This window comes from Arachis ipaensis, chromosome B5 (assembly GCF_059453495.1).
Source record: "Arachis ipaensis isolate K30076 ecotype BB chromosome B5, ASM5945349v1, whole genome shotgun sequence".
In the NCBI taxonomy this organism is placed as follows: Eukaryota; Viridiplantae; Streptophyta; class Magnoliopsida; order Fabales; family Fabaceae; genus Arachis; species Arachis ipaensis.
The window spans coordinates 156,909,830-156,937,260 of NC_142440.1; the positions used below are offsets into that span (position 1 = coordinate 156,909,830).

Consider the following 27,431-nt stretch of genomic DNA (forward strand, 5'->3'; position numbering starts at 1 on the left):
ACTCAGTATTATGTTTGTTAGTTCAGAGATTGGTACTAAAATTTCTGTCTCTGTCTCTAAAATTTCAGTATTTCAGTACCTCCAAAAAGTAGGGACACAGGGGATTAAAATTTTTAGAGATGGAGACTGAAACTTTAATAACATTTTATACCTAAAATACCCTCATTTCAATTAATTAATTCCAATTTTACCTTTTGTGCAAATTAAATTAGAGTTTCATTCTTGTTTTAATTTCTGTCTCCCATTTTGCACCAAACAGAATACTAAGATTTATTTCAATTTCTGTCTTTTAGTCTCTGTCTCTCAGTCTCATTCTTTCTGTCTCTATCTCTCTACCAAACGCTACCTTATGGTGTGAGAATCCAATCACCTCTTGAAGATTAGAGAATCTGGTTTCCATGATTATGGGAGCTCTTCTTGCTGATTTTGAAGATCAACCATATCATGTATGAAGCTAATTCAAGTTATACAAATTGAAGGAGTTGTTCAATTCAATATTCATCAACATTTCTTCATGCTTAGACCTACTCTTGGTCTTAATGCCTCTCTTTTAATAATTTTCTTTTAAGATTATCACCAGATCTACTAAAAAGTTATAAAAAATTTAAAATCTTAAATTTTTTTTAAGATAATAATTAAAAGTTGACACTTGACATAATAACTCAACTCTGTCCATCTGACTTATTTTTAAATATAGTACATTTCTCTATTTTAAGGACTTCATATTGTTTTATTTTAGACATTATAAGTACATTTCTCTATCATGAAATTTTTTCAAAAACTTATCTAATATTTTATTTTCTTAAAAAATGTACAAGTCATTGCAAAATCATTACCTACTTATCTTTTATTAATCATCTATTCTTATAGTCAAATCCAAAAGCTATAACTAAAGAAAATGATAAATAGTTCATAGCATTTTATTAAAATAATAATTAAATTATTCACTAAATTTAATTACAAATAAAAAATATATATGTCCAATCCTCTATTTATAAGGGAGAAAATATTTATTTGTAATTAAATTGATAAAAAATTAATTTTTCTAAAAAAAATAAAGTAAGGAATTTATTTATATTTTCTCCCTAACTAACTAAGACCAAGAGTAAAAAAATATTTTAACACATTGATGAATTGTACATTTAGTCAAAGACTGCCCAAGTTAAACTAACATAAATATAATAATATTAGTAAACTTACAAAAATATTATTTATACATTAAAATTAATTATTAATATATTTATGTATAAATATATATATAATTTAATTAATTTTTAATATATATTAATATTTTAATATTATTTTATATTAATAATTAATTTTAATTGCTAATTTTGGTGTAAACATTATTCGTAAACTTATAATACAGATCATTTCGTGAACCATTATTAAGATTTAAGATTTAAATAAAATTTAAATATTAAATTAATAAACATAGAAAAAACTATATAAAGAAGGGAACAACATGTGTCACCTCGTAAACCGTCTGTGAGATATATCATCTTCTCACGAGATTCTTGGTTCTTCACTTCAACTCAATTCAGCTCAGTTCAACTCGCTCCGAGTTGACTCAGTTCCCCTTCTTCCTCCTTCAACAGCTAGTCTTCTCCGTCAAATGCAAAACCCGCTGATTCTCTCCGGAATCTCCACACCTTCCTCCGTCTCCTTCTTACCCTTTTGACTTGGCTTTTTCCTTCACTTGAATCTGATGGCTCCGCATCTTCGCTATTCCTTCTTGCTCCTCACTGCTCTATGCTTCCTCCTTCGACTCATCGCTGCTGCTGAAGACGGCGACGCCGATCCGATTTACAAGTGAGCTTCATTCTCTTTATGAAATTCATGTACTATTGAGCTCTGGATTTTGCTCTAACTTCTCACTCTAGAACCGGATTTGGTGTTTTACTATAATTGCCATGACAAAAATTGGAACTTTCAATCATATAGTGTGTTTTGATAGTTTGGGAAGAGTTTAATGGGTGGTCTTGGAATCTTTTTAATCTATATATTGAATGATTCCGTTTAGTATATTTTTGGAATCTCAATCCCTGCATAGGGAAATGAATGATGATGTATATATTTGTTTGGTTTAATCTCTGTTGTTAAGCATGGAGTGTGTTAAATTTGAGAGTAGATTTTTTGAGATCATTCTTATCATATCTTCTGTGTGTAGTTCATAGTTGTGTTTCTTCTCGGAACTTTGTTGTTCTGTCTTTGTGTAATTAAAATTTGTGTCTGTTGTGATGTTCAATAAAACAGTTGTGGCATTGATGTTTCGATCACTAATTTGGCGTGTTTGGTTTCTATTTGGAACCCAAACCATGGTTTAGAACAAACCTATAAAGGAGAAGCTTTTTCCAAGTGAGGTTTTCAAATTGGGAAACAAGACAAGCTATTTTTCGTGGGATTACAATCCAAACGGTAAAGGATAGACTTTATGTAAATAAAATGGCATGCCTTTGTGTTGTTGGTGTTAATTGTTATGGCATACCTGGTGAGACTCATTTTTTGGTCATCTATTGAGGTAAGCAAGGGAAATTGTTGTCAAGTTTCAACTATTTCCTGACCTTGCATAAATGCCCTTTGATTTGATTAGTGAAATATCTATTTTCACTATTATAAGTTGTAATAATTAAAATTCCTATTAGTATAATAAATCTAAGGTCACAGCAAATAGGTTGGTCTTTATTCTTTATGGTTACGACCGACGAGGACTGATATGTTGAGAAGACGACGAGATTGAAACCCTGCTCCCAGAAAAAGAAGTAATTTGGATTGAATGGGGATTTTATGGCATTAGTATAGGAAATTTTATTGCTGCTGTTATTGTAAGATTCACCTGGGTTTCATCATCATTCACACATCCTGCGCAACTCTCATGCTTCAAGTAGTTTGAATCTTTTTCATGCAATTGCTTGAACATTTTTATACATATGATGTTTCAGCGTTAATAGCTTTATCTAGCACATTTAGGTAAGCACAAGTATCCTGTTCAAAGTTGTGTGTGACTCTCTTTCAGCTTCTCTGTTTTCTTGGTATGGATGCATTTGTCTCTTGTGAATGCATTTGTCTCCTTTTGACATTTTGCTATCTATCAACAACATGTTACCATGGTTATGCAGCTTCAGTCTTGACTTTTATGCAAAACATCAAATAATTCCTTACCCTTTTGGTTAAGTTCTAAAGAGTCTAAGGGCTTGATGGAAGGAATTTAAACTTTCATAAGGTCCTCATTCCATTTGCAAAAATCTAACTCTTGGTTTTCTTTTAGGTGGTTTTAATTTTAATATTAGAAAAGTTCGAGGCTTATTTATTGTTGGTTGTAAGTTGTAATTTGCAAATAAGTCAGGTCAGAACAGCAACTGCAAAATTTACACACGTCAAAGAAATTGCTGTGTTATTGATAACAGCAAGAAAATTATCCCATGTTCTATTCAACAATATGATCAGTTTTATTGTGATTATTGAATTTCAGAGGTTGCGTGGAACAGTGCGAGAAAACTGGATGTGTAGGTGATAGATGCTTTCAACACTGTAAATTCTCATCAGACGGAAAACCAGTTGATGGTCCATGGTACATGCATGAACCCCTTTACCTGAGGTGGAAACAATGGGACTGCCGCACTGACTGTCGGTATCACTGCATGGTAGCTAGAGAGGAAGAAAGAACAAAACTCGGTGACAAGCCTGTCAAGTATCATGGAAAATGGCCATTTCGGCGTGTTTATGGGATTCAGGTTCTTTCATGAATCTCATATGAAAAGCTTAGTTGTTATATGGGTTGGTTGGTTTCAGTTTCTCAATGTGGCATGGATATGTTATATATGGTTTCAGGAACCAGTTGCTGTTGCTCTGTCCGCTCTTAATCTTGCTATACAGTTTCATGGCTGGGTGTCCTTCTTCATTCTTGTGTATTATAATTTGCCTTTGAGGCCAGATAAGAAGACCTATTATGAGTACACTGGCTTGTGGCACATCTACGGAATCCTATCTATGAATTCATGGTTATGGAGTGCTGTTTTTCATAGTAGGTAAGTTGTTTGCTAGTGATTACCATTTATGTTCTATACTAAATCTTGTTTCAGTGTTGTAGACTTGTAGTAACAACCCCTGTAGCACAATTTTAGTTTCTTGTTAGTTCCTTACTAATTTTCTTACACTTTAGGCATATCTATTTTGAAATTTTACACCACTATGGTCATAAAATATTTATACTGACTACATCACAAGACAATTTAAAGAAGGTAGATTATGATCATCCTTATTAATATACATTATTACAAGGGATCTATGCCAGCTATGCTTTGTTTGATATTTCATTTCTGTGATTATAATAGGACCTTTTTCTGGAGGGTTTTAATGTGTATTTTAAATAAACTTCGTTATCTGTAGGGATGTAGAGCTAACACAGAAACTAGATTACTCTTCTGCTGTGGCATTACTTGGATATACCCTCATCCTAGCAATTCTTCGAGCTTTTAATGTGAGGGATGAAGCTACAAGAGTTATGATTTCCGCTCCCTTGATTGCTTTTGTGACAACTCATATCATGTATTTGAACTTCTATGATCTTGCTTATGGTAATCTTCTGTTCTTAAGATTGCTCTCTGTCCCCTTCTATGCAGTATACCAATCTTGCACACGTATGATGATGTGTCGACTGTTCTTTTCAGGTTTGAACGTAAAAGTTTGCATGATAATGGCCATTTTGCAGCTTCTTATTTGGGCGGTATGGGCCGGCATTTCCAAGCATCCAGCACGGTGGAAATTATGGTTGGTGGTAGTTGGAGGAGGAGTAGCTATGTTCTTGGAGAATTACGATTTCCCACCTTACAAGGGATATGTGGATGCTCATGCACTGTGGCATGCAACAACCATTCCTCTCACATTCCTTTGGTGGAGTTTCATAAGAGATGATGCTGAGTTTAGAACCACATCACTTCTAAAGAAAGTGAAATAGCAGTGCTTGTTGAATGACTCAAATGGATAGAAGGGGTGGAGGATTAGGTGAAAGGACATACATGGCTTCTTATTATGCCTACTTTGATTTGTACATCAGAACTTTCTCTTTCATTTTTGATATGAGCCATTAACAACAGCTGCTACTTTCGGCCCAATACAAGAAGATGAAAGCGATGAGAAAGCAATTGGGACAGATAAACCGTTAGCTGAGCAGAGAAACAAGTGTGTGAAGAAGCAACCAGCTTGGATGAAGGACTATGAGCTGGGAAATAGAGGTGCTGTATAGCATCAAGTTAGTTACGTAACAACTTAAAGAGAGAAAAGGTTAAAAGGAAAGGCAGAGAATCACAGGGTGGTAAGAAATATACGTAACTAACTTGATTCTTATTTCTTACCATTCCTCAATGATAACAATTCATATTTCTTACCGCTCTCTGAATCTCTGCCTTCTCTTCTAAACGTAACTAACTTGTTGCTACCGCTAATTTTATTACTCTACAGCACCTCTATTTCACAGCTCATAGTCCTTCATCCAAGCTGGTTGCTTCTTCACACGCTTGTTTCTCTGCTCAGCTAACGGTGGCCCGATTGCTTTCTCATCGCTTTCAGCTTCTTGTGTTGGGTCGGAAGTAGCTGCTGTTGTTAATGGACTCGTATCAATTTTCCTCGTGTGTAGCATTTATTTTGTAATGCTTAACACGATGGTTTTATTTGGTCTTTTTTTAACTTTGTTTAACACCTGTTTTCCTCATTTGTTAGAGATATTTCCTTTGTAAAATTTAAATTTGCAATGTCTACTACTCCTTCTCAAAACACCAACCTCCCTTTGATGAATCAACTAATCTAGAAGGCTAGTGCTTAGTATAACAGATATCTGTTTTTATTTTTATAAGAACTTGGCTTTGAAATAAACTAGTGAAGGATTTCCTTACTGTTATCTTTTCCCTTCCCCACCATTTCTGCAACAAAAAGAAGGAAAAAGAAAAGAACAAGGAGATATCAGAAGCAAATAAAATTGTTATATGTATACTAAAAACTAATTACTAGATCAGTTAATATGTATTTATGTATATTATTTAATTTATTTTTAATATATATTTTATATTTTAATATAAATTATTAATTTAGTATATACTTTAGTACTCATGTAGTCGTCTTGCTAGGTGTGTTACTATATATTGTACACATATGATAAACCAAATACTAATACCAATGATAATGAATGGGGTCAGTGAGTAGGATCCACATAACAATAATACAGAAATATCGTCGACCTTGTATTATTTCATGCTGTCCACCTAAAAATAGAAAAGAGAAAAAAAAGTTGTATTACTTCATATCATCCGACATCCAACCATGAAACATCTCCACGATTCTGGAAATATTCTAATTAGAATTTTTTTTTTCTGTTTCTGGCGCTGATACATTGCTCTTACCCTGAAACTTAGCAGCAATTATTTTCTAAGAACTTTAAGAGGTCAGAACTATTGACTTAAGATATGGATGAACTCAAGGTAGGTCAAGAAGCGTGTATAGTGTATCAAAATCTCTCTTGGCCATATTATACCACCTAAAAGCTACAAATCAGTACAAGCTTAGGAAATGTTATTTTGGCAAACTTACAAGCATGACTTGTGTGATTTTACACGATTCTCCTTGGTGGAGAATCATACTGATATGCTTGTAAATTAGGTATTTAACTTGCAACGTTATTTCTTAAAAGAATTTGTAAAATTGAATAAAACTTTTTAAATATATAAACTTGTACAATTGAATTATTGAGTAAATTACTGAATTCTGTTGTAGAAATAGTACTTTTGTACAATTTTTTAGTCAAAAATGATAACTTAGCCGCCTTTAACTCTATTCAAAGAGGGTCATCAAAGAGCAAGTTGGCCACTTTGTCACTTAGCACCTTATCTTAAGAAAAATGAAACGTACTTAGAAATCCTATTTTTTTTTTCTTAGTAAATTCAATTCAAATTTCAATCATCAAAGAAGTAGCACTGCTATGATTGCTGCTAATTAAAGGATTCTCATCCAAAAACATCAATGATATCCTTTGTACATGAATAACTTCATTCCTACCCATTCCTATTCACTTTCACTATAAAAGAACTAGGGGCTCACAATAAGGGAAAATGAAGAGACATTATTGTTTGAGTCTTTATCAAAAGAGTATCCGTACAAGAGATTAAAAACAAGTACAGATACATGCATTACAAAAAAGAAAACAAAACCAGACAAACACATTAGTCAAAAAACTAAATTGGAAAACTCCATAATGACACCTCAGTATCACCAACGTCCACGTCAGCATATCCGTACTCATACCCCATGCAATGTGTTGGGGACATGAGCACCATATTTCTCAACGATTCCGGCAATCCCAACACCGTCTCGGCCTCTTCCTCCTCCATACAAAACACTCCTTGTTCCTCTTCTTTTGGCACGGCTGCCGCCACTGCCACCTCATCATCGATACTTTCTTTGGAATTGTCATTAGTCTCCAAGGCCATCCTAGGTCGGAAGGCCTCAGCAGCCTCTGCTGCAGCCTTCTGGATGGCCTTGGCATCTGACGTGGCAGGCAACTGTAGCCGCCACGCAGAGTCAGCAAAGTTAAGGCAGGCATGGCGGCCTCTCAAGGCGATTGCTGCCACGTCATGGGCACGCGCCGCCATCTCAGCCGTGGGAAATGTCCCCAACCAAATCCTAGACTTCTTGTTTGGCTCCCTAACTTCACAAACCCACTTATCAGAGTTCCTCCTCCTCACACCCCTATACACAGGGTGACGTGTCTCCTTGAACTTCTTCCTCCCCGCTCGCTTCTTGGGATGGGTTGCCGCCAGCAGCACCTCCTCGTCAGATAACACGAAACCATGAGCGCCACCACCACTGGTACTTGCGTCAGAAACGGGCGAGGAAGTGTCATAGGAAGTGGAGAATTCAGAGTTAACAGCCGGCCATGTGGTGGAGTTAGAGTGAGTAGTAGTGAAGGTAAACATTAGTGGGAAAATACAAGAGAATTGGTTATATATGTTTAGAAGGTTTAAGTTGTTGGAGAGTGTGGTAGCGATGGTGTTATATATATAATAATGATATGGGTTTGGATTTGGAGGTTGAAGAAGAGGAAATTAAAGTGAGGAGTGGGAGAGTGAGGGTTAGAGAATGAAGAGGAGCCAGCTGGGGTTGATGACTGAGTAAATGGCGATGGGGGAACGTTGAAGGAAGGTGGTGGCAAGGTTCGTACGAGGAGAAGAAGCTAATAAGACAGCTCAGCCTCCCAAGGTGGGACCCATTTTGAATTAGTATGCAGTGAGCACAGTTGGTTAACGGTGGATTTGCGTGGGAAATCGTGACACGTGGACAGGTGTTCGTGCGTATTATCTTATCTATCACCACATGTTACATTAAGGAGGAAATACAAGTACATATTGCGCGTTTCCTTGAATGGGAAAGCCATGCATGCATCACACTACTAGTGACCAGTCGCACCAAAATACAAAGAATCATATCATCATGCTCCTTGACTAGACTAGAATACTATATATACCAGTATCTGAATTACTGGTACACATACTTCTAGACCTAGAATATATTGTTACATGTATATGGTGATGCCTTACAATTATGAATATATGAAATAAACTTAGTCACCATGCTTATGCTATCCGAGTTATAACTCCTTTATTTGCTTTAATATTACAATTCATTTTAAGTTTCTATGTAGTTGAGGATACAGATAATAATAGTAAAAATATAATTATGTATATATTTTTTATTAATTTAAATTTGGTGAAAGCTCACCTGTAATATTTTTTGTATGAAATTAATAATTAAAAATTATTAAATAATAATTTAATTAAATATATAAAATTATTTAATCATTTTTAATTAATAAATTTATATAAAAATAATTGTACGTGAATTTTTATCTTTAAATTTTTATAACTTAAAATTTTAAAATTGAATTTATGTTGACGAAAAAAAATTGTGAAGGCAAATAAAAAATAATAAATCACGTACAACATCACAAGTTCAGAATAAGAGACAAAGTTCTAAGATTCAATTTCATTCTCTACAAGCTTAATTATTTGTATATTTGATAACTTTTATAACCTATCATTGTGTTAGCTATAAAGGAATTTCAAATAAATTAAAGAACTCTCCAATCAAATTCTTTATTAATTGTTCAGACTCTATTTTGACTCAAATTCTAAGAAAAAAATTCAAACGAGTTTTAAAACCACATTCCAATAAACTATACGGCAAAAAAATATTTTCGATCTAGAAACATGCACCTAAATACCTAACACTCACATCATTAAACTTATGTAGAAACTAATTTTAGATTTTTCAACATGTTTTCATTACGCTAAACTTTAAAAGTATCTTATAATTGAAGTTAACAAAGATTCGTTATCCTAATCAAAAGAAGAAGTCTACTTTGAATATTCAATCCAAATATAAATCCAATTTAGATGCTAAATTATAGAGTGAGAAGAGCAGTGAGAGTGACGGTGAGTACACGTGGCACATGGATAACACAGCTAATGTTACAGTTATACATTGTCTGAAACGCAGACAAATAGTTTCCAAAACACGGTTCAGTTTGACAGTTAGTAACCGCCCTTTGATTTCTTTATTATCTATTGTCAACCAATCGCTTTTTTTCAACAGAAAAATAAATAAAATAAAAATAGAGAGAACTTTTCTGAATTGACAGAAATATTGTTTTATTCAATTTCGCATCCTTCCCGCGGAAACGCGTACATATGGACGAACAAATGAATTAATCCAGCCCAACAATATCGATTAATATTAATTTATAAATAAATAAGTTGGTACTCGAATTAATACAAGTAAAAATTGTATTAGGCTGTAAAAAATATTCCCGTGCAGAAGGTTATTACTGTTTAATTTATATTTGACCTTAATAATTAACTTCATTAGATTTCAGATTATGCAAAATAATACATTATAAATCATAAAAGTTAACAAGAAATGACAAAGATGAGGTAAGCATCAAAGTGGTCCATGAAGTTATCCTCGAAACTCAAAGTAATTTCTGAACTTAAAAATTTTTCGTAATCGTCCCTGAAGTTGAGCTCCGGTACTCATAGTCGTCCTTCCGGTGAATTTCGTCCAGCTGGCGCAACCGAAAAGCTGACCTGGAGTCGTTGGTGACACGTTAGCAGCACAGAAACGACATCGTATATGGGATGGCGCCAAAATGACATAAGACGATGTCGTATATACAAAAAAAAAAACCTCCCTCAACGTTACACTAACGTATCGTCTTCCACGCTCAAAACACAAACACGACACAAAGCAGAGCTCTCTTCTTCTCTGCTACCCTCATCACTGGCGTCAGTGCGATTGCAGTTACCGGAGCATATTTCGGTGGAGAACCTAGGCTCCAGAGGATTGCCTTCATCATCTGCATCAGAGAGAGAGTTGTGAAGGCTGGTTTCTCTGAAACAAGTACGTAAAAAAAGATATAAATATGTGGTGAAGCTCTGTTTTTGAAATTTGTTGTTAATCTATTTTTCACAGGGGAAAAAACATTTTCTTCAAGTATTTTGTGTCAGAATGCATGCTTGTGTTTTGGGGTACTGGCTAAGGTTTGATCAAAAGTAGGTTTCTTAGTGGTTAGGCCAACTAAGGAGGTTTTTGTTAAGACGAAAACTTATTTTTTATGTCCAAAGGTTTACTGCAGTTACAGTTTTAGTTATGGAGTTAGTAAGTTGGTAATGTGGTTGAAGTTAGTGAGGCTGATATAAGAAATTTTTTTTTTGAAATTACAGATGGGTGATGATTTGATTACCATCATATTTCACCATGGAGGATCATTCATCACAGATGTTGATGGAGGTGTGACTTACAATGGTGGAGATGGCTCTAAGTTGCCAGGAGTTGATACAGACAAATTGGATGTCTTTTTTGTCCGAGACTACCACAAGAATCTTGGATATGACAAGGTGACTCAAACATGGTGGCTGGTGCCTAATAGGCCCTTGCAAAATGGTCTAAGGGCTATAACAGATGACAAGGAGCTCTTGGAGATGTGCTACCTAGGTCAGCAGAACAAGGGGGTTATTCATGTGTACTATGAACATGGAGTCTCAGAACCTCTGTACATTGAGGAAGCAGAGCCAGTTTCATCTAAAGGGAAGGAGCTGATCGTGATACAGGACTTGAATCCCACCCCAAATCCCACCACCAATGATGATGCCGAGCCAATTCCCACCACAACAGCATCTACTCCAACCTCTGCACCAAATGACACCACTATTCCCACCCAAAAAACAGACTCAACTACAAAGCTCCCACCTATTTCAATTTCTGTTAGTAAACCAGCAAAAAAAAAATACAACCCCACCCCACTGCAACTCCTATGTCCAACCCCAATCCAACCCCAAAAACAGTGACTCAACCTAGTAAAACCAAGCCGAAAAACCCACACACAAAAATGTCGCAACCCACTGAAATTCCTAAACCATGGTCGAAATAAAAAAAGACCAAGAAGTCTGCTGCACCAAGGAAAGGGACTAGGAATGTAAAATCTGCAGCACCAGCACCATATGGAAGGAGGCCATTAACAAGAGCAGCTGCTAGTGAAACTAGTGTAAGACGTAATAGTAAGGAAAAACAGCTCTAAACAGAATATGTTGCATTGTCTAGCTCAGAAAATTCCTCATATAGTGAAGCCAGTGATGGTAGTGAGGAGGATGAACCATATCGGCCTGATGGTGATTTAGTGTCTAGTGAGGAAGATGTGAGTGTGGAGAGATCAGCAGGAAAGAAAAAGACATGTGAAATTCAGAACCAGGATAGATAAGAAAACTTCTAAACAAAAGAGGGCTGTAATGGTTGAAGATGATGGTCCCGTGTGTGCTGACTCAGGCTCTGAGGATGATGCACTTTTTTTTGGACCAATTCCTAAGTTCGAGTCCATGGGAACATATCATGCTGCCCAAGATGAAGGTTATGAAGAATCTGATGGTGGAGACTCATGGCACTCAGAAGAAATGAAGACTCCTCCAAACTTTGAGGATGAGTTGGAGGAGGTTGATTCGGATGAGGTTTTTCCTATATTCAGAGATGGAGGTAGGTTTAGGGAGTTTAGGCTTGCGGTTGGAATGACATTCACTACAAAGATGGAGTTCAATGAGGCTGTGCGTGAATATTGTATATAGGAGGGTCACAGAATTTAGTTTAAGAAGAATGATAATGTAAGGATGAGAATTGTGGCTGGCTTGTATATGCTGCTAACAACACTGAGAACAATTACTGGCAGATCAAGACATTCATGGATGATTAGAGTTGTGCAAGGAAAACCAAAAATAGATTGGCTAATAGGAAGTGGCTGGCCGGGAAATTGGTGAAGAAGCTACAAAAATATCCTAACTTAAGACACTGTGAGGCTGCTGAGTATTTTAAGACAAAATGTGACTTGAAACTAAGCAAGTGTTCACTGACTAGGACCTTAGGAGATGCTAGGACTGTTGTGTATGGTGATGCTACTGCCCAGTATGGGATGGTAAGGGATTATGGGCTCACATTGCTTAAGAAACCCAAGCTCCATTGTCACAGTTGGAGTTATCCCTCAGCCCAACTCTGATGATGAACCAATATTTGAGAAGATGTACATCTGCTTGGATGCCTGTAAGAAGGAATTTCTGGCTGGCTGCAGTCCCCTCATAGGCTTGGATGGAGCTTTTCTGAAGACCCAGCATGGTGGCCAGATCTTGTCTGTAATTGGACAAGATGCAAACAATCACATATATGTGATTACATATGTAATTATCCCTATTAAAAATACTAAAAACTGGAAGTGGTTCTTGGAATTACTTCATCAATACTTGGGAGATTATAAGCAAAACAAACTCTGTTTCATATCAGATATGCAGAAGGTACGTTTTATCCATGTATTTGTTGTTTTGTTGTTGTATAATTTGTATTGGTTGCTCTGATATTAGCATGAACTGCTTATATATGCTGAACTGCTGTGTATTAGCATGAACTGGTATATATATATTGAACTGATATGTATGTAAAGAACAGGGACCAATTTGATGTCACTTATAAAACTTAAGGGACTAAAGTGATGTCACTTATAAAACTTAAGGGACTAATCTGATGTCACTTATAAAACTTACGGGATCATTTTGATGCTTGATAACATGTATTTCACCAGTTCTTTTTAAAATTTAGGGCCTAATCCATGCTGTTAAGAGGGTTTTTCCAGGTGTCCATCACATATTCTGTGTGTGGCATTTATGGAAGAACTTCAATAAACAGTGGAAAGATCTCCAGCTGAGAGGTTGCTATGGGAGTGTGCAAGGTGCACCAGCCAAGATGGGTTCTTAGAGAGTATCAAAAAGATTGAGAGGGTTAACAAGGAAGCTTGGGAGTATTTGAACAAGTGACCTAGAGACTCTTGGAGCTGGACTTTCTTCAGCAATGCATCTAAAATAGACAGTATCTGCAACAATGCTTGTGAAGTCTTTAACTCAAGGATCAAAGAAGTTAGAGCCAAACCTATCATTACACTCTTAGAGGAAGTCAGAATGTATGCAATGACGTCCATCGCTAGGAACAAAGTGAAGCTTAGTTCGAACACTGGTATTCTACCACCTATACAGCGCAGCAGGTTAGAAAAAATAAGGAAGGAGTCAAAGAGTTGGGTCCCGATGTGGTCTGGTGACTCTGAATACGAGATATTTGAGGTTCATGGGTGGCCAACTAACATGGTTGTTGATCTGGGAAAGAGGCTCTGCACATGTGATTTTTGGCAATTGAGTGGTGATATACTTTTACTTATTTCTTGCTTTGTTATTTTTTTTCTTCACTGTTGGCTTAATATTGGTAATATTTGGTCTTGTGTTAATGTTATTTAGGGATGCCATGTGTGCATGCTTGTGCTGCATTGGCAAGGGTTGGTAGAAGACCAGATGAGTTTTGTCATCAGTGGTTGACAATGGAAGCATATAATAACACATATGCCTTCCATATCAATCCAATTTCAGGTCAAGCCCTATGAAAAAAGTCACCTCATAACAGACCACAAGCACCTAAATTTAGAAAGAAACTAGGTCCACTTACAAAAAAAAAAAAAAGAAAGGATGTAGATGAGGAGCCAAGTGGGGGTCAAAAGCAGAGGACGAAGATGAAAAGAATCTATCAAAAAGGTCACTGTCGTTATTGTGGTGAATCGGGATACACCAAGAAAAACTGTGGAAACAGAACTGCTGATGAGGTGGCTGCTGCTGCTGCTAAGGCTGCTGCTGCAGAAGCTACTGTTGTCCAACCTCCAGCTGCTAATGGTGGTGAAGCCACCCTTGTCCCAGAACCCCCCACCGAAATTCAGCTTGAAGTCAGTCAACCACCATTGTCACAAACCGACTCTCAAGAGGTTCACAAAATTAAATGATATTCAATCTTATTATGTGCATGTTTTTCTCCACTTTTACTAACTATTCTACATGTCTTCACTAATAGGTCTTGCCTCCTCCTGTGAGACCACCAAAACTCCCTCCCAAAAAGAAGTCATCCAAACAAGAAAAGGCAACTCCAGAAAGCAGGTTTCAAGTAACAACTACCCCACCTGCTGCCACCCCACCAGCAACCAGTCAACCCACAACTCTTCATCCGTCTCATCCTATGCAAGGTGCATCACAGGGGACCATTACAAGGCTTTTTAACTTCATGAAGTTTGTTCTCAATTATGGATTCAAACCACCCAGAAACAAAAATTGAAGACTAGGATTATTATGTTTAGAAGAAGATTATTTTGTTTAACTATTTTGATGAAGCAGTGTAATGCCTATTTTGAAAACTTGTGCTCCCAAGTGTTGAGGATTTTTTGTGTTCAAAACTTGTGTTCTCAATATGTTGAAAACTTTTGATATACTTGCAGAATATTACCCTGGCTCTGTAATGCCTATTTTGAATATGTTTTTTGCATTATGAATATATGATTATGGATTATGACCTCATTGAACTTGAGCTGTGACATATTTTCTTTTTGTTGTTCTCTTGTATGCCATTAAGATTAATTCCATTAGATGATTCTATTAGTAGTGCAGGAACAATTATTTACATATAACCTCTTCTTTATTCATATTTCAAATTATTCTTGCCCAGTTATGTGAAACAGTTTAATCTGCATTCCTATCAACCAAAATGACAGGTGCAAGTACATGAAGAGAACAACATATGCATATCACATGTCACTTATTTTTTGGCTAAATACAATTGACTCTGTTGCCTATCCAACCTTAAGACAAGAACAACAACTATAACCAGCAGCAGCAGCATACATGTTAACACGAAAATCCCCCCCATTTTCAAAACTCTAACTTTAGACTCTAGTCTTCCAAGCCTCCAAGCAATCTTCATCTTCCATTCTTCGTTGTCGTTTGAAGAGCTTGTTCTACCATCACATGTCATCGCATCTTCTTCCAGAATTTTGTCCACCCACAGAAACAACCCACACCACCTCTTACCTGCAGTCTAAACCCAGGAAAGTGAATCAACCAACTTTACATCTAGATTTACAACAAAGAATAGCATCAAGCACTTACATTGTAGTTTGGGCAACCCACGAACAGTCTCCCTGGATTAGAATCCGTCACTGACCATCGCAACACTGGTCTCGACCCGCATGCACACCATTCTGGCAGACGCGCATCTCTGTTTCTATTCATTCTCCTCATGATGCTTCCAAATGATCGTGAGTTGCTGGAGATCCAGCTGCGTTGCTAGCGCTAACCATAACATCTGGTGTTCGAAGATGAAGACAACACTGAAGACTCACCTCTGGTGCAACGGGGAGTAGACGAGAACAGCGTGTACGATGGAGAAGAAAGGAGAACAAAGTCAATTGGGGGTTAGGGTTTTTAACCTAAAATTAGGGACCAAATTGACTCCAAAACGTTTACTACGCCACGTCAGCTAGCCGTTGCGCTGCTAACGTGTCACCAACGACTCCATGTCAGCTTTCCGGTTGCGCCAGCTGAACGAAATTCACCGGAAGGACGACTATGAGTACTGGAGCTCAACTTCAGGGACGATTACGATAAATTTTTAAGTTCAAGGATTATTTTGAGCCTCGAGGATAACTTTAGGGACCATTTTGATGCTTACCTCGACAGAGATAGATAATAATAATAATAATAACAATAATGATGATGATGATGTAAATTTGTAAGTATTTAGGTGGTGTTTTTCCCTTAACTATGAGATTCACTACAAGAAAATAGAGTTATTTTAACACTTTATTTTTTAACACCATAATTAAATGTCAAAATTAATATATATTTTTGACAAATATCACAAATGTCAAATTTTCTATGTTTTCTTGATGAATAATTTGACCGTAGAAAATTACTCCTCAATTTTGATACTCATTTGTTTTCAATATACTCCACTATTTTTCTTCTTCTTTAGGCTCTGTTAATTTTGACATCACACTGCTCTCAGTTTAGGATTATACTACTCATTCTTTATCTTCAAAATCTCAATTTATTCTTTAGTTTCAAGATCTCATTTCATTCTTTGTTAAAATTTTTTGTTGAAAATATTTTATAGTCAATAAGTGTCAAAATAAATAGTATTTTTGACAATTAATAAGTATCACAAAAAATATGTTCTCAAAATTTTCTAATAAATTATTTTTGACGGCCAATATTTATCAAAATAAGATTTAAATTTTTTTCACAATCACTTCTATGTTAAAAATACTATTTTTGACAAAATTTTTATTAACATATTTTCATAGTTAAAATAGTGTCAAAATTTATTTTTTTTTAACAAATTTTAATTTTCTTTTACACATTATAACCTTAAAAAATAATCTAAATTGTTGTAGTGATTTATTTGCATTTGAATCAACAGTAGTTAATTCTCTACATTTTATTAATAAAAGTATTGATTCCTTTTCATTTTCCTGTATGTGAAAATGATGATATTCAAATAGTGCAACTAATTATAGTAGAAAGACAATAATTTAAAGTTGTTTTATTTAATTTAATATTTATAATTTTATATATGTAATATTTATAATTATGTATTTATTATATTTAAATTTATTCAATTGTATATTCTTTTTCTTGGTGACTCTTCAATTGTATATTCTAGCAATAATTAAAAATTTACAAAATAAAAAGATTTAATACAAAATTATATTATTTATATTTTATTTTTGTATTATCTTCTAAATATTTTTAAAAATAATGCGGGGGTGAGACCCCTTACTTGCATCTTTTATTATTTATTTAATTGTAATTTGGGAGTGATTGGTTGGCCTAAAATCTAATCTTCTCCGCAATAATTGATACAACCTATATAGGACCACTCTTTTTTGTAGAGGTGCACAAGACCTGGTCAGATCCGAGGTTTCAATAGATGGCCCTGGTTATTTATTAAATCGGGTTCGGGCCAAATTTTGGGTCACCCGGCCCTGATCCTTTGGACCTGTGTAGTTGTTTGCTACTTAATATTTTGTTGTTATTGGTTGGTATGACACTATAAATTATTATTATTATGTTAATCTTGTGTTGGTTGTTAACTTTGTTTTAATTGTCTTTTGAACTTTAAATATTTAATGTGTAATTGATATAATTATTATTATGAAACTTTAAATTATTATTATTAGATTCTAAATTATTATTATGCGAATGTTGCATTGTTATGGAATAATTATTTTTCAAAATTTAGAGGTTCAAAAGATGTAGAATCTAATTTTTGGTGATGTCGTGATAAAATTGATCAAGACCCGGACTTCACCCGGTCTAGACCCGGCTTAAGTGTTGCCCGAAAGTAACACGATTTCATCAGGTCTAGGATTGGGGTAAGGGTCTCATAAATAAACCCAGTCATTATTTAGGGTCGGGTTCGAGTCACGACAAACCCGGCTTCACCCGGCCCCATGTACACCCTACTTTCTTGGCATCTTCTTCTACTTGTTATATTATTATTTTCTTAGTTTTATTTTGGGGTAAATTAATTTCATTTTCTGAATACTAGTAGATTAATTGATATTAGCATATTTATTAATTTAGTATATTTATAATTAGTGACTGACCCAAAAATATTTAGTAGTGGGACAAAGATAATATAAAAATAATTAAAAATATATATTTAAAATCAAAATATATTAATCACATTTCTAATAATTTAATTAACATGCTAAAAGTTTGGTAATTTAAAAATATTTTAATATAGTTATTATTAATATTAACACCTTGTTAGATATTCTATACCTATTAAGTCACATTTTATTGATATTTTATATAATACAAAAAAGAGTTATAGTTCAATAATTAAAAAGAATTATTAGAAATATAATTTGAATGGACTAATTTAATTTTTTTTTCTAAGTTTTTATAGTTGTGTGAGAGAGATTAACAAAAAAAATGCAAAAAAAGATAAATTCAAATTTAATAGCTATGGATAATTTTGTTTATATATATATATATATATATATATATATATATATATATATATATAATGTCTCTCTATTTTTCTATTAAATAATTATTTAACAATTTTTTCTATTTAATTGTAAAGTTAAAATCCTATCATATTTATGGTAGATGTTTATTTGACAAAAAATTATTTTATATAAGGCCAAAACTAAATTAAATAAAATTATAAAAATTAATAAATAATATATAATATTATGATATTATCTCAATTAACTTAAAAAAAAACTACTAAATACTAATAATATTATTTATATTTAAAATTTAAGTTTGGTTTTGTATAATTAACTAATTGAATTATTATTATAGTTTCAATAGATTAAATTTATATATAATTTTTTTCATTGTATTGATATTTAAAAACATAAAATTTTTTATCATACATAAATAAAAAATTTAAGCATAGAACAAATTTAATGACACAATGGATATTATATATTTCTATTTATATTTATTATTTTTTTTTATAATTCAATGAGGACAAATGCTCCTACAACTTTGTATGTGGATCCGTTCCTGGCCTGTTTATAATAATAATAATAATAATAATAATAATAATAATAATAATAATAATAATAAAAAAGGTCAGATTGATCAAAATAGTAAATAATATAATGTTTTTAAATTAATGTTTTCGTGTTCAAAATATAAAAATAATATATGTATATAGGTAATTTTAGGGGGAAAAAAGCAATTGGATGCCAACTCTCTTCTATCTTCTTTTTACATAATAGATAGTTAGATACTATTTGGAGGTAAAGCATATTATGGATTACAAATAATTACTGTTGTAGTTCCCCTCAAACCGAAACCCAAAATTATTTTTAAAACATATAAGGAAAAAATTGGTTTTGCAATGATAAAAGTTTATATAATATATATACATTAAATTTTAAGGTTAAATTTCATTATTAACAACTAAAAATAATGATATTATAAAATATGAATTTTTCTGAAGAAAATCTGAGTGGTTTCTGTAAACTTCCGGCAGACAATGGTTTTTGACTTTTTGTTCCCCACCACAAACAGTGGTTTTTAATGTATATTTGGAAAGAGATATAGAAAATGCTTTTCATTTTTTCCCCGATCATTTTATATTAATGTGTACACCACTATGCTAGATATTCGATCCATTATCAATTAACTAATTTGGAACCTGCATTTACTGCTACCGTTCTCTTTCCCTTTTTACCTTTTATTATTATTATTATTTTCTCTTTATTGTTTTAGGGTGGTGGAACTCGGGGAGGGAGGGGGGGGGTTGGTTGTTGGTTTTGTTTCCTAATTTTTTTCCTTTTGATGTTGGTTACAATTCTTCTCAAAACCATTTATATTTTATGCAAATTAAAAGCTAATTCTTGCGAATCTAAATTTTATTTAATAATTTATTAATGGACAATAAATTTTAGGTTTAATTATTTTATTAGTTTCTATAGTTTTACGAAATTTTCAATTAAGTTCTTATACTTTTTTTCCTTTTAATTGGATCCTTATACGTTATTTTTTTTTTAATTTAGTCCCTATCGTGACAAAAACGTCTAAAATAACATAATATTCTCTTAACAAACGAATATTCTCTCTTTTAAGATAGCATGACACTCTTATATTTTTAAAATTCCAAAAAAAACCCTTCTCACTTCCACACTCACATATCCTTAGCCCTAACTACTTTATCGAGCTCTTGCCGAATCTGCCGCACGGTTCCCTCTCGCCGCGCCTCCTCCTCTCGGCGTCCCTGTCGTGTCGAGCTTCCATATCCATGCTCTTGGTGTCACTACCAATGGCTGCAATTCCACGGATCCTCACTTCAATTCTCTTAACAAACACCATGGAGCTCTTGCCGATCATCACCGTCATGCTGGTGATTTGGGTAACATTCTTGCAGGCCCTGATGGTATGATTTTTTATCAATTCTTTTTATTTTCTCAATTCTTTCTATCAATTGATTTTTCTCCTAATAACACATTTTATTCTTTTCTCATTCAGAGGTTGCTGAGATTTCTATCACAGATTTACAGGTAATTACTCAACTAAATGTTGTGCATGCTGATCCTGATGACCTTGGAAGGGGTAAGATAGGCCAAGTAGTTGAACATGTCAATGTGATTTACTCTTCTTTTACTCTATAACCGTTACTATTCTTGGATTATTTTTCCTTAATATTGAAATGTTGAAATAGAGAATTATTTTTGTTTGATTGATAATTAAATTGTGCCGGCATGTTAACAGCTCTTTATTTCTCGTAGGAATTGAGCCCTGGACTTTCCTTCAGAGGTTAGGAGAAGCTGTTTTCATTCCAGTAGGTTGTCCTCACCAAGTTAGAAATCTAAAGGTAAGAACATACATGATGCATTAGTGATTAGTCACATCTTTAGTATATTGAGTTGTTTCTTTATATATCTGCAATATTTTAATTTAATAAAAATATAAAGAATTTTCTTTTGTGAAGTGAGCAAGATGAAATTGCTAATCATATTCAAAATAGTTATCCCACAACTATTCTAGCCATCACGCCAAATCTGGAAGATAATATTACAACTTTAAATCTAGGAATAGAACCAGATATCGGCTTCTCGAAAGGCCTATTTCTGCTTATTAAGAATTTGTTTTTGTATATCAGAAGTTTATTGTCACTAACCAATTTGTTTAAATTTGATAGTTCCAGCATGAACTTTACGTGTCCTTCATAGGGAGACTATGCCATTTGAGTTATAACTCATTGGCCGAGCTTAATAGTTTCTTGCTAGTGTATAATGTAAATGCTTTACACTTTCTGAATTGCTGTGTTATTTACACCAGGTGAAGAAAATTACAATACATACAATGAAAGATGTGGTTGAAAATTTGGAGAAAGCACGGTTAGTGTTTGCAATCTTTACTCCTATCTGGTTTGTATTGTGATGCATGCATGATTTGATTACAATATTCACTTTGATAAGGCATTGTTAGATTATTATTTCTAGGTTCATGAATTATGACTATGAATTTAAGTTTATTATTTGATTTACTAAATTGGTGATTTTTATACAGGTATGGAAAAAGTGAGGTTCAGGATGGTTGCATATATTTACTGATGAACTGAAGTCTGCTCTCTCAAAATTCTTCTCGGCTCAAAATCGTCTGTTATCAATGTTATTATTGATCTCTATGTTAGTTCAAGGAGTGGGAGGCTGCAACACGAGAACTGATTTTTAAATTTTAAATTTCAATAACACAAATTACATAGTCTTGTGGTTTTTTATTGTCTACCATGATATGATAAAGACACAAATTATATTCTATGAATCTACACAAATGTAAAATGTTACATTATCATAATGAATACTTGAAGGATGAAAACTGAATTTTATATATGCTTATTACTATTATTTCTATTTTATTTTATCCATTCTTTTTTTTAGGTTCTTAAGATAAGATATTTTGAAAGTAAAAAAAAAAAAGAGAATGTATTTTTGGTACAATTTGTATATAAATAAGCAAAAGAATGATAGTGACAATAAAATGGATTATAAGAATATTTTTCATGTCTTAGAATCATTGAATAGGGATTATAGGAATATCTTTCATTGAATATTTATAGTTTCACCGAATTTTCAATTAAGTCCCTATATTTTTTTTGGTTTTCAATTAGGTCCCTAAGGGTATAAAAGTAATTTCACAATTCACTAACATTCTTTTGACGTTTAACGTTAATAGGGACTAAATTGAAAAAGAAATTAACGTATAGGGACCTAATTAAAAGGAAAAAAAGTATAAGGACCTAATTGAAAATTTCGCGAAACTATAGGGACCAACAGAGTAATTAAATCTAAATTTTATTCAAAGATTATTTTTTATTATTAAAAATATTATTTTTAGGAATATAATATTTAAAAATAAGATTAGGTGGTATATAACGTTTTTATATTTGATTATAAAATTTAATACTTTGAAATATTATGTAATAATTTTAGAAATAAATAAATTTTTGTTTAGTTGAGTTTAAATTCTTTTATTATATTATATAATATGTGAAAATTATTCTTACTCATTTAAATTAAAATATTAATGATTAAAAATTAAATATAAACTTAATTAAATATTATTATTTTTTTACATTGATTTTTTTAATTTACAAAATATCTCCAATAATAAATTTACTAAAATACTCCTGATAATAAATATGTTTAGTTAAAATTATTATTGATTCTAATTTTTTTTTTAATTTACTAAAATACCCCAAAAAGTATGTTCCATGCAATGTTGCTCGTCTTGCAATTTTGTTGTTGTATCCTATGAAAATACTACATTAAAAATTGCTCACCTCCTTTCTCTTATATGACTCTTACACTTTTTGCTACATGATTTTGAAGATCTTTTTCAATAAAAGTCAATTTGTCATTGCTGCCAGCAGCAGTTGCTAAACTCTGATAGGTGTTTCTCAGTGTAACACTAGCTCTATCTGTTTGGCATGCAAGCTTAATTAGTTCTCTATTTTTTTTTAGAGTGTTTGCCATGCTAGGACTAATAGTATGGTTATGCTGGATTGAAGCTAAGGTTGTAGAAGGATTAGAGAAGGAGGAGGGGGTTGAATCTATTACCTTCTTTTACTTTAATGATGTAACCCTTTTATAACAATCTTTCAATATGAATCTGTTTAAACTTAGCAGCGAAAAATTTATGAGACAATTTTATTTTGTCTCATGAATATCAGAAAACAGAACAGAGAAGGGAAGAGAGAAGTTGACACTATCATGTATCCTGGTTCAGTTGCCTTGTGCAATGCAACCTACATCCAGTCTCCACCACAACAGTGATGGAATTTTCACTATAATTAAAGTATTATATACACAAATTCCACAAGATTGACACAATCCTTTCACTCTCAAGTTCTAACCTAACTTGACTTGGTTATGCTAATACCTAACTCTTCACTCTTAGTGCTCACCCAACTAAGAAAGGGGTACCTCACTGGTACAAGATACAAGACACAAAACCAACCTAAAGAAATCTGAAATCACTCTAGGCTTTTCACTCAAGTTTATCAGTCAGCCTTTTTATCACTCTTTGGCTTTTACTTGATCTCTCTCTTTATGCCTTTTCACACTCTATACATTGATGCTTCAACAGTCTCTGTTGCTATGTGATGAACCAGATTTTCTTAACTCTGATTTAGTTCCTCCTTTAACTTGGAAGCACTGTCCAAGTGGATGAACTTCTTCAGAGAACTCTTCTCAGAACATGAACTTCAAAAACTGGTTTTTTTTTCCTTACTTCAGCATAAACAAAATTTTTCTTTTTGTGTCTCCTTGCATGTTGCTGAGATGTTCTCTCCCAAGTCAACTCCTCGAACTTTGTGCTACACCAACTTAGCCGCTTACTTTCTTCCATTAATCCCCAATATGGAATTTTGAAACAGATCTCTTTCTCTTGACCGAAAGACTCAGAACAACAAAGAAGAAAAGTTTTCAATGGCAATCCCACATCTAAATCCTTGAGATACTACTTGGTCCCCAAGAAACAATCTTGGCCTTTGATTCACAACAATGTATCTCAGAAATCACTCTTTTTATATCTCAAAATGAAATAGCAGAGAGTTAAAGAAGGAGGGAAGAAAGTAAGATGCATGTAAAAGGAAATGAATCACCTTTAGCCTCTGACTTAGCTTGATGTAGTTTGATTTGGGTGATTAAACCTCAACCTTTGGGCAATTTACCTATATAAATTAAAAGTGAGAAACGTTTACCTGATTACAACAATTGGAAACTGGTTATGTGCATGTCCTGTTTTGCTTTCTATATTATCCGTGGAGCCAACCACGGTTTCAATAATACACATAAACCGTGGTAGGCAGCCAAGGTTTACATGCAAGGAGAGCTCAACATAAACCGTGGGAGGCAGCCATGGTTTACCCTTGAAGAATGCAACATGGAAACCGTTGGTGGCAGCCACGGTTTATGAAGACAATGTTGTGTGCATAAAACCTTGCAAGCAGCAACGGTTTATGCATGAGCAACTATAAATATAGAATCCGTTGCTGATGAGGGCGGATCACATTTGAGCCATTCAAAATTTTGTGAAGTTGGGTGGCTGAGAGAGAATCCGGAGAGCTTTGTGGTTTAGGGGGCCGGTTTGAGTTTTTGAACGAGTTGAGTGGTGGACCGATGGAAGACGAAGCTCGCATATACCGGTTAAATGGCGTTGCACATGTGGCTGGATATATCGACCAAGAAGTTAGTTAAACAACTTTATTATTATCATCATCATCATCATCATCATCATCATCATCATCATCATCATCATCATCATCATCATCATCATCATCATCATCATCATCATCATCATCATCATCATCATCATCATCATCAGTAATGTGACTTGTTAGTATTATTGTTATTATTATTGTTATTGTTATTATTATTATTGTTATTATTGAGAGTTGTTAGTATTATTATTGTTGTTGTTGTTACTATTGTTATTCCTGTTGGTATTGTTAATTTTGTTGTTGTTGTCGTTATTAGAAGTATTGCCATCATTAGAGAACATAGAAAACTAATGTTGGTGTTTAATAATTTTTTAAAATTATATTAGATGTTATTAGTATTGGTCGTATGTTGAGGATTTTCTTATCTATATTTTGCAGCCTACTAGGGTTATTAGCGGTGTCAAGAGACAACAGAATATTCCTTTACACGATCGGATTATACCGTATCTGGAGACCGCGGGCTTGTATCACTTGGCTAGGTTGAACAGTCAGTGGTTCTGGGTTGATGAGCCTCTACTTAGCGCATTCATTAAGAGGTGGCGTCCTGAGACTCACACCTTTCATATGCCTTTTGGGGAGTGCACTATCACTTTGCAAGACGTGACCTATCAGCTGGGTTTGCCGATCGATGGGGAGCTCGTTAGTGGGTGCCTAACTGAGTTTGAGAATCTGATGGAAAATGGAAGACCGGCATGGGTCTAATTTCGTGAGTTGTTTGGGGAGTTACCTCCGCAGAGTAAAATCAAGCAGATGACATTGTGCTACACATAGTTCCATGAGAGGTTTCAGGTTCTCCCAGCAGATGCTACTGAGGAGACCGTACGTATATACGCGCGTGCCTATATTCTGATGTTGTTGTCCTCTCAGCTGTTTGTGAACAAGAACGCAAACCGGGTCCACCTTCGTTGGTTGCCTTATTTGGCATCGTTGGACGACTTGGGTAGATATGGCTGGGGCTCGGCGACTCTGGCCTGGTTGTATAGATGTCTTTGTCGTGGGACAAACAGAAACGTTGTTAACTTGGCTGGGCCACTTCAGCTTCTACAGTCTTGGATTTTCTGGAGGTTTCCAAGTTTGAGGCCTAGTGGTTTTGATATCTTCGGGTTTTCGCTTGCATACAGGTACGGATATATTATTTTAAGTCCATAACTTGTTTAATTACATGTGTTGTTACCCATTATGACATGCTTTGAATGAAACTTGTAGGTGGGCTGAGTATCTACCGAGAAACGATGCAGTGGATCAAAGAGTGGTGGCTGCACACCTTTTTTTGGATAGATTGCGTGTCCATAATGTGAGTCGTTTAGTTATTGCTCTTACAATGATAGTTGTTCCTGTATAGAGTTATGGTTTTAACTAACGTTACATTCTCCGAAATAGTTCGTATGGGAGCCTTATTCTTCTCCCAAGGTGGCTGCTGTTGTTCATCCGAAGATACTAGTTGACGAGCACCGTAGGCTATGGACGGCGGTCACTAGCCTGATATATTTTGCCACGATTGAGTGGCACCAGGTGGATAGGGTGATGTCGCAGTTCGGCAGGGTTCAGCATCTCCCTCAGTTTGCTCTGAACATAGATTGGCTCCATGCGAAGGATGGAAGGGGTGGAGACCGATGGTTCCCCAGATATTATCAGGAGTAGTATTAGCATTGGGAGGACCGTTTTGGTTCAGTCATACCGGTCGACCGAGTCGCTGACCCCGGTCCATCAGCTGAGTACTTATACTAGTGGTGCCGTGTGGCCCACAGATTCTTATCCCCAGAGGTTGCATTTCAGGATCCAAGGCCGATTTTGTTGACGGAGGAGACTCGTCACAGGCACCTCCCAGGGTGCAGGTTGTCGAAAGACCGGATAATAGGCGAGTGGATCGGCGTCGGCGTATAGGCACACGTACCACCGATCGAGAGTGGCGATGGCTTGACGACCGTTTGGATGAGGACCTAGGTGGTCCTGATGACGGAGGTGTTGTGGATTATCGTGTTCCTCATCGTAGAGCCAGACGACAGGGTGGGCGGGATGGCAGTGGACGGGCTCGAGGCAGAGGACCATCCGCTGAGGATGACGGTGCTCAGCACGCTGTTGGTGAGGATGTTGGTGGTGTGGCAACGGGAGTGTCGACTCACAGGCATTCACTGGCTTTACTACCGCGGCCGTCGGCATGGATATCGATGATCCTGTTAGTCAGTCAGAGTTCTTTAGAGATATAGCAGACATGCTGAGGGATGACGATGCCACCCATTATAGGCCACAGATGCCTGAGGTTCATTCCCAGTTTACCGAGTACCAGCCACCTAGTCACGATGTTCAGCATCAGTTGCCGGTTGACCTCAACAAGCCTGCAACCTCTCCATCTGACCCATGGTTCGCTTTAGGAGGGACTCCAACATCAGCATTCAGCGCCGTTCCGCCACAGACATCCACACCAGTGGCAGACCAGAGACCGAGGAGGGTGAGGCGTTCTCCTTTGTGTGGCACCGGAGGTCACCTGCTTGGTCATTTCGATGATGATGACAGTGACACCATCAAGGATGCTGATTAGTTATGTGTTCTTTTTTCATAGGGTGGGGACTATGTTAGATTATGTTCTTAGCATCATGTTTATGTTTTTATGTTCCAGACTGCTGTTGTATATTATTTGCTATGTATGTGATATTTATGTATGTTTTATGATCGACGGCTACGAACTAGGTTGTCACAAGTATTACGCGCATTCATAATCATAGCAAAGTGATTGAATT

The 27,431-nt window shown here is 34.8% G+C and overlaps 4 protein-coding genes across 4 annotated transcripts; 3 read left to right on the top strand and 1 right to left on the bottom strand.

The window, feature by feature from the left end:
• Positions 1–1,477: 1,477 nt before the first annotated feature.
• Positions 1,478–5,114, top strand: LOC107644768 (uncharacterized). The gene is made up of 5 exons (XM_016348697.3): positions 1,478–1,812; positions 3,473–3,734; positions 3,832–4,028; positions 4,390–4,577; positions 4,671–5,114. The coding sequence occupies exons 1-5, from the start codon at positions 1,709–1,711 to the stop codon at positions 4,955–4,957; spliced, it is 1,038 nt and encodes a 345-aa protein (XP_016204183.1). The 5' UTR covers positions 1,478–1,708; the 3' UTR covers positions 4,958–5,114.
• A 1,828-nt stretch (positions 5,115–6,942) lies between these two features.
• On the bottom strand, positions 6,943–8,126 carry LOC107644769 (dehydration-responsive element-binding protein 1C). Its single transcript, XM_016348698.3, has one exon. It carries the CDS (start codon positions 7,962–7,964, stop codon positions 7,224–7,226), a length of 741 nt encoding a protein of 246 aa, XP_016204184.1. The 5' UTR covers positions 7,965–8,126; the 3' UTR covers positions 6,943–7,223.
• A 16,466-nt stretch (positions 8,127–24,592) lies between these two features.
• Positions 24,593–26,334, top strand: LOC148566358 (serine/threonine-protein phosphatase 7 long form homolog). Its single transcript, XM_088487513.1, has 5 exons — positions 24,593–24,661; positions 25,072–25,389; positions 25,483–25,814; positions 25,900–25,987; positions 26,074–26,334. Exons 1-5 carry the CDS (start codon positions 24,593–24,595, stop codon positions 26,332–26,334), a joined length of 1,068 nt encoding a protein of 355 aa, XP_088343639.1.
• Positions 26,335–26,851: 517 nt separating this feature from the next.
• Positions 26,852–27,232, top strand: LOC148566359 (uncharacterized). The gene has a single exon (XM_088487758.1). It carries the CDS (start codon positions 26,852–26,854, stop codon positions 27,230–27,232), a length of 381 nt encoding a protein of 126 aa, XP_088343884.1.
• Positions 27,233–27,431: the final 199 nt, after the last annotated feature.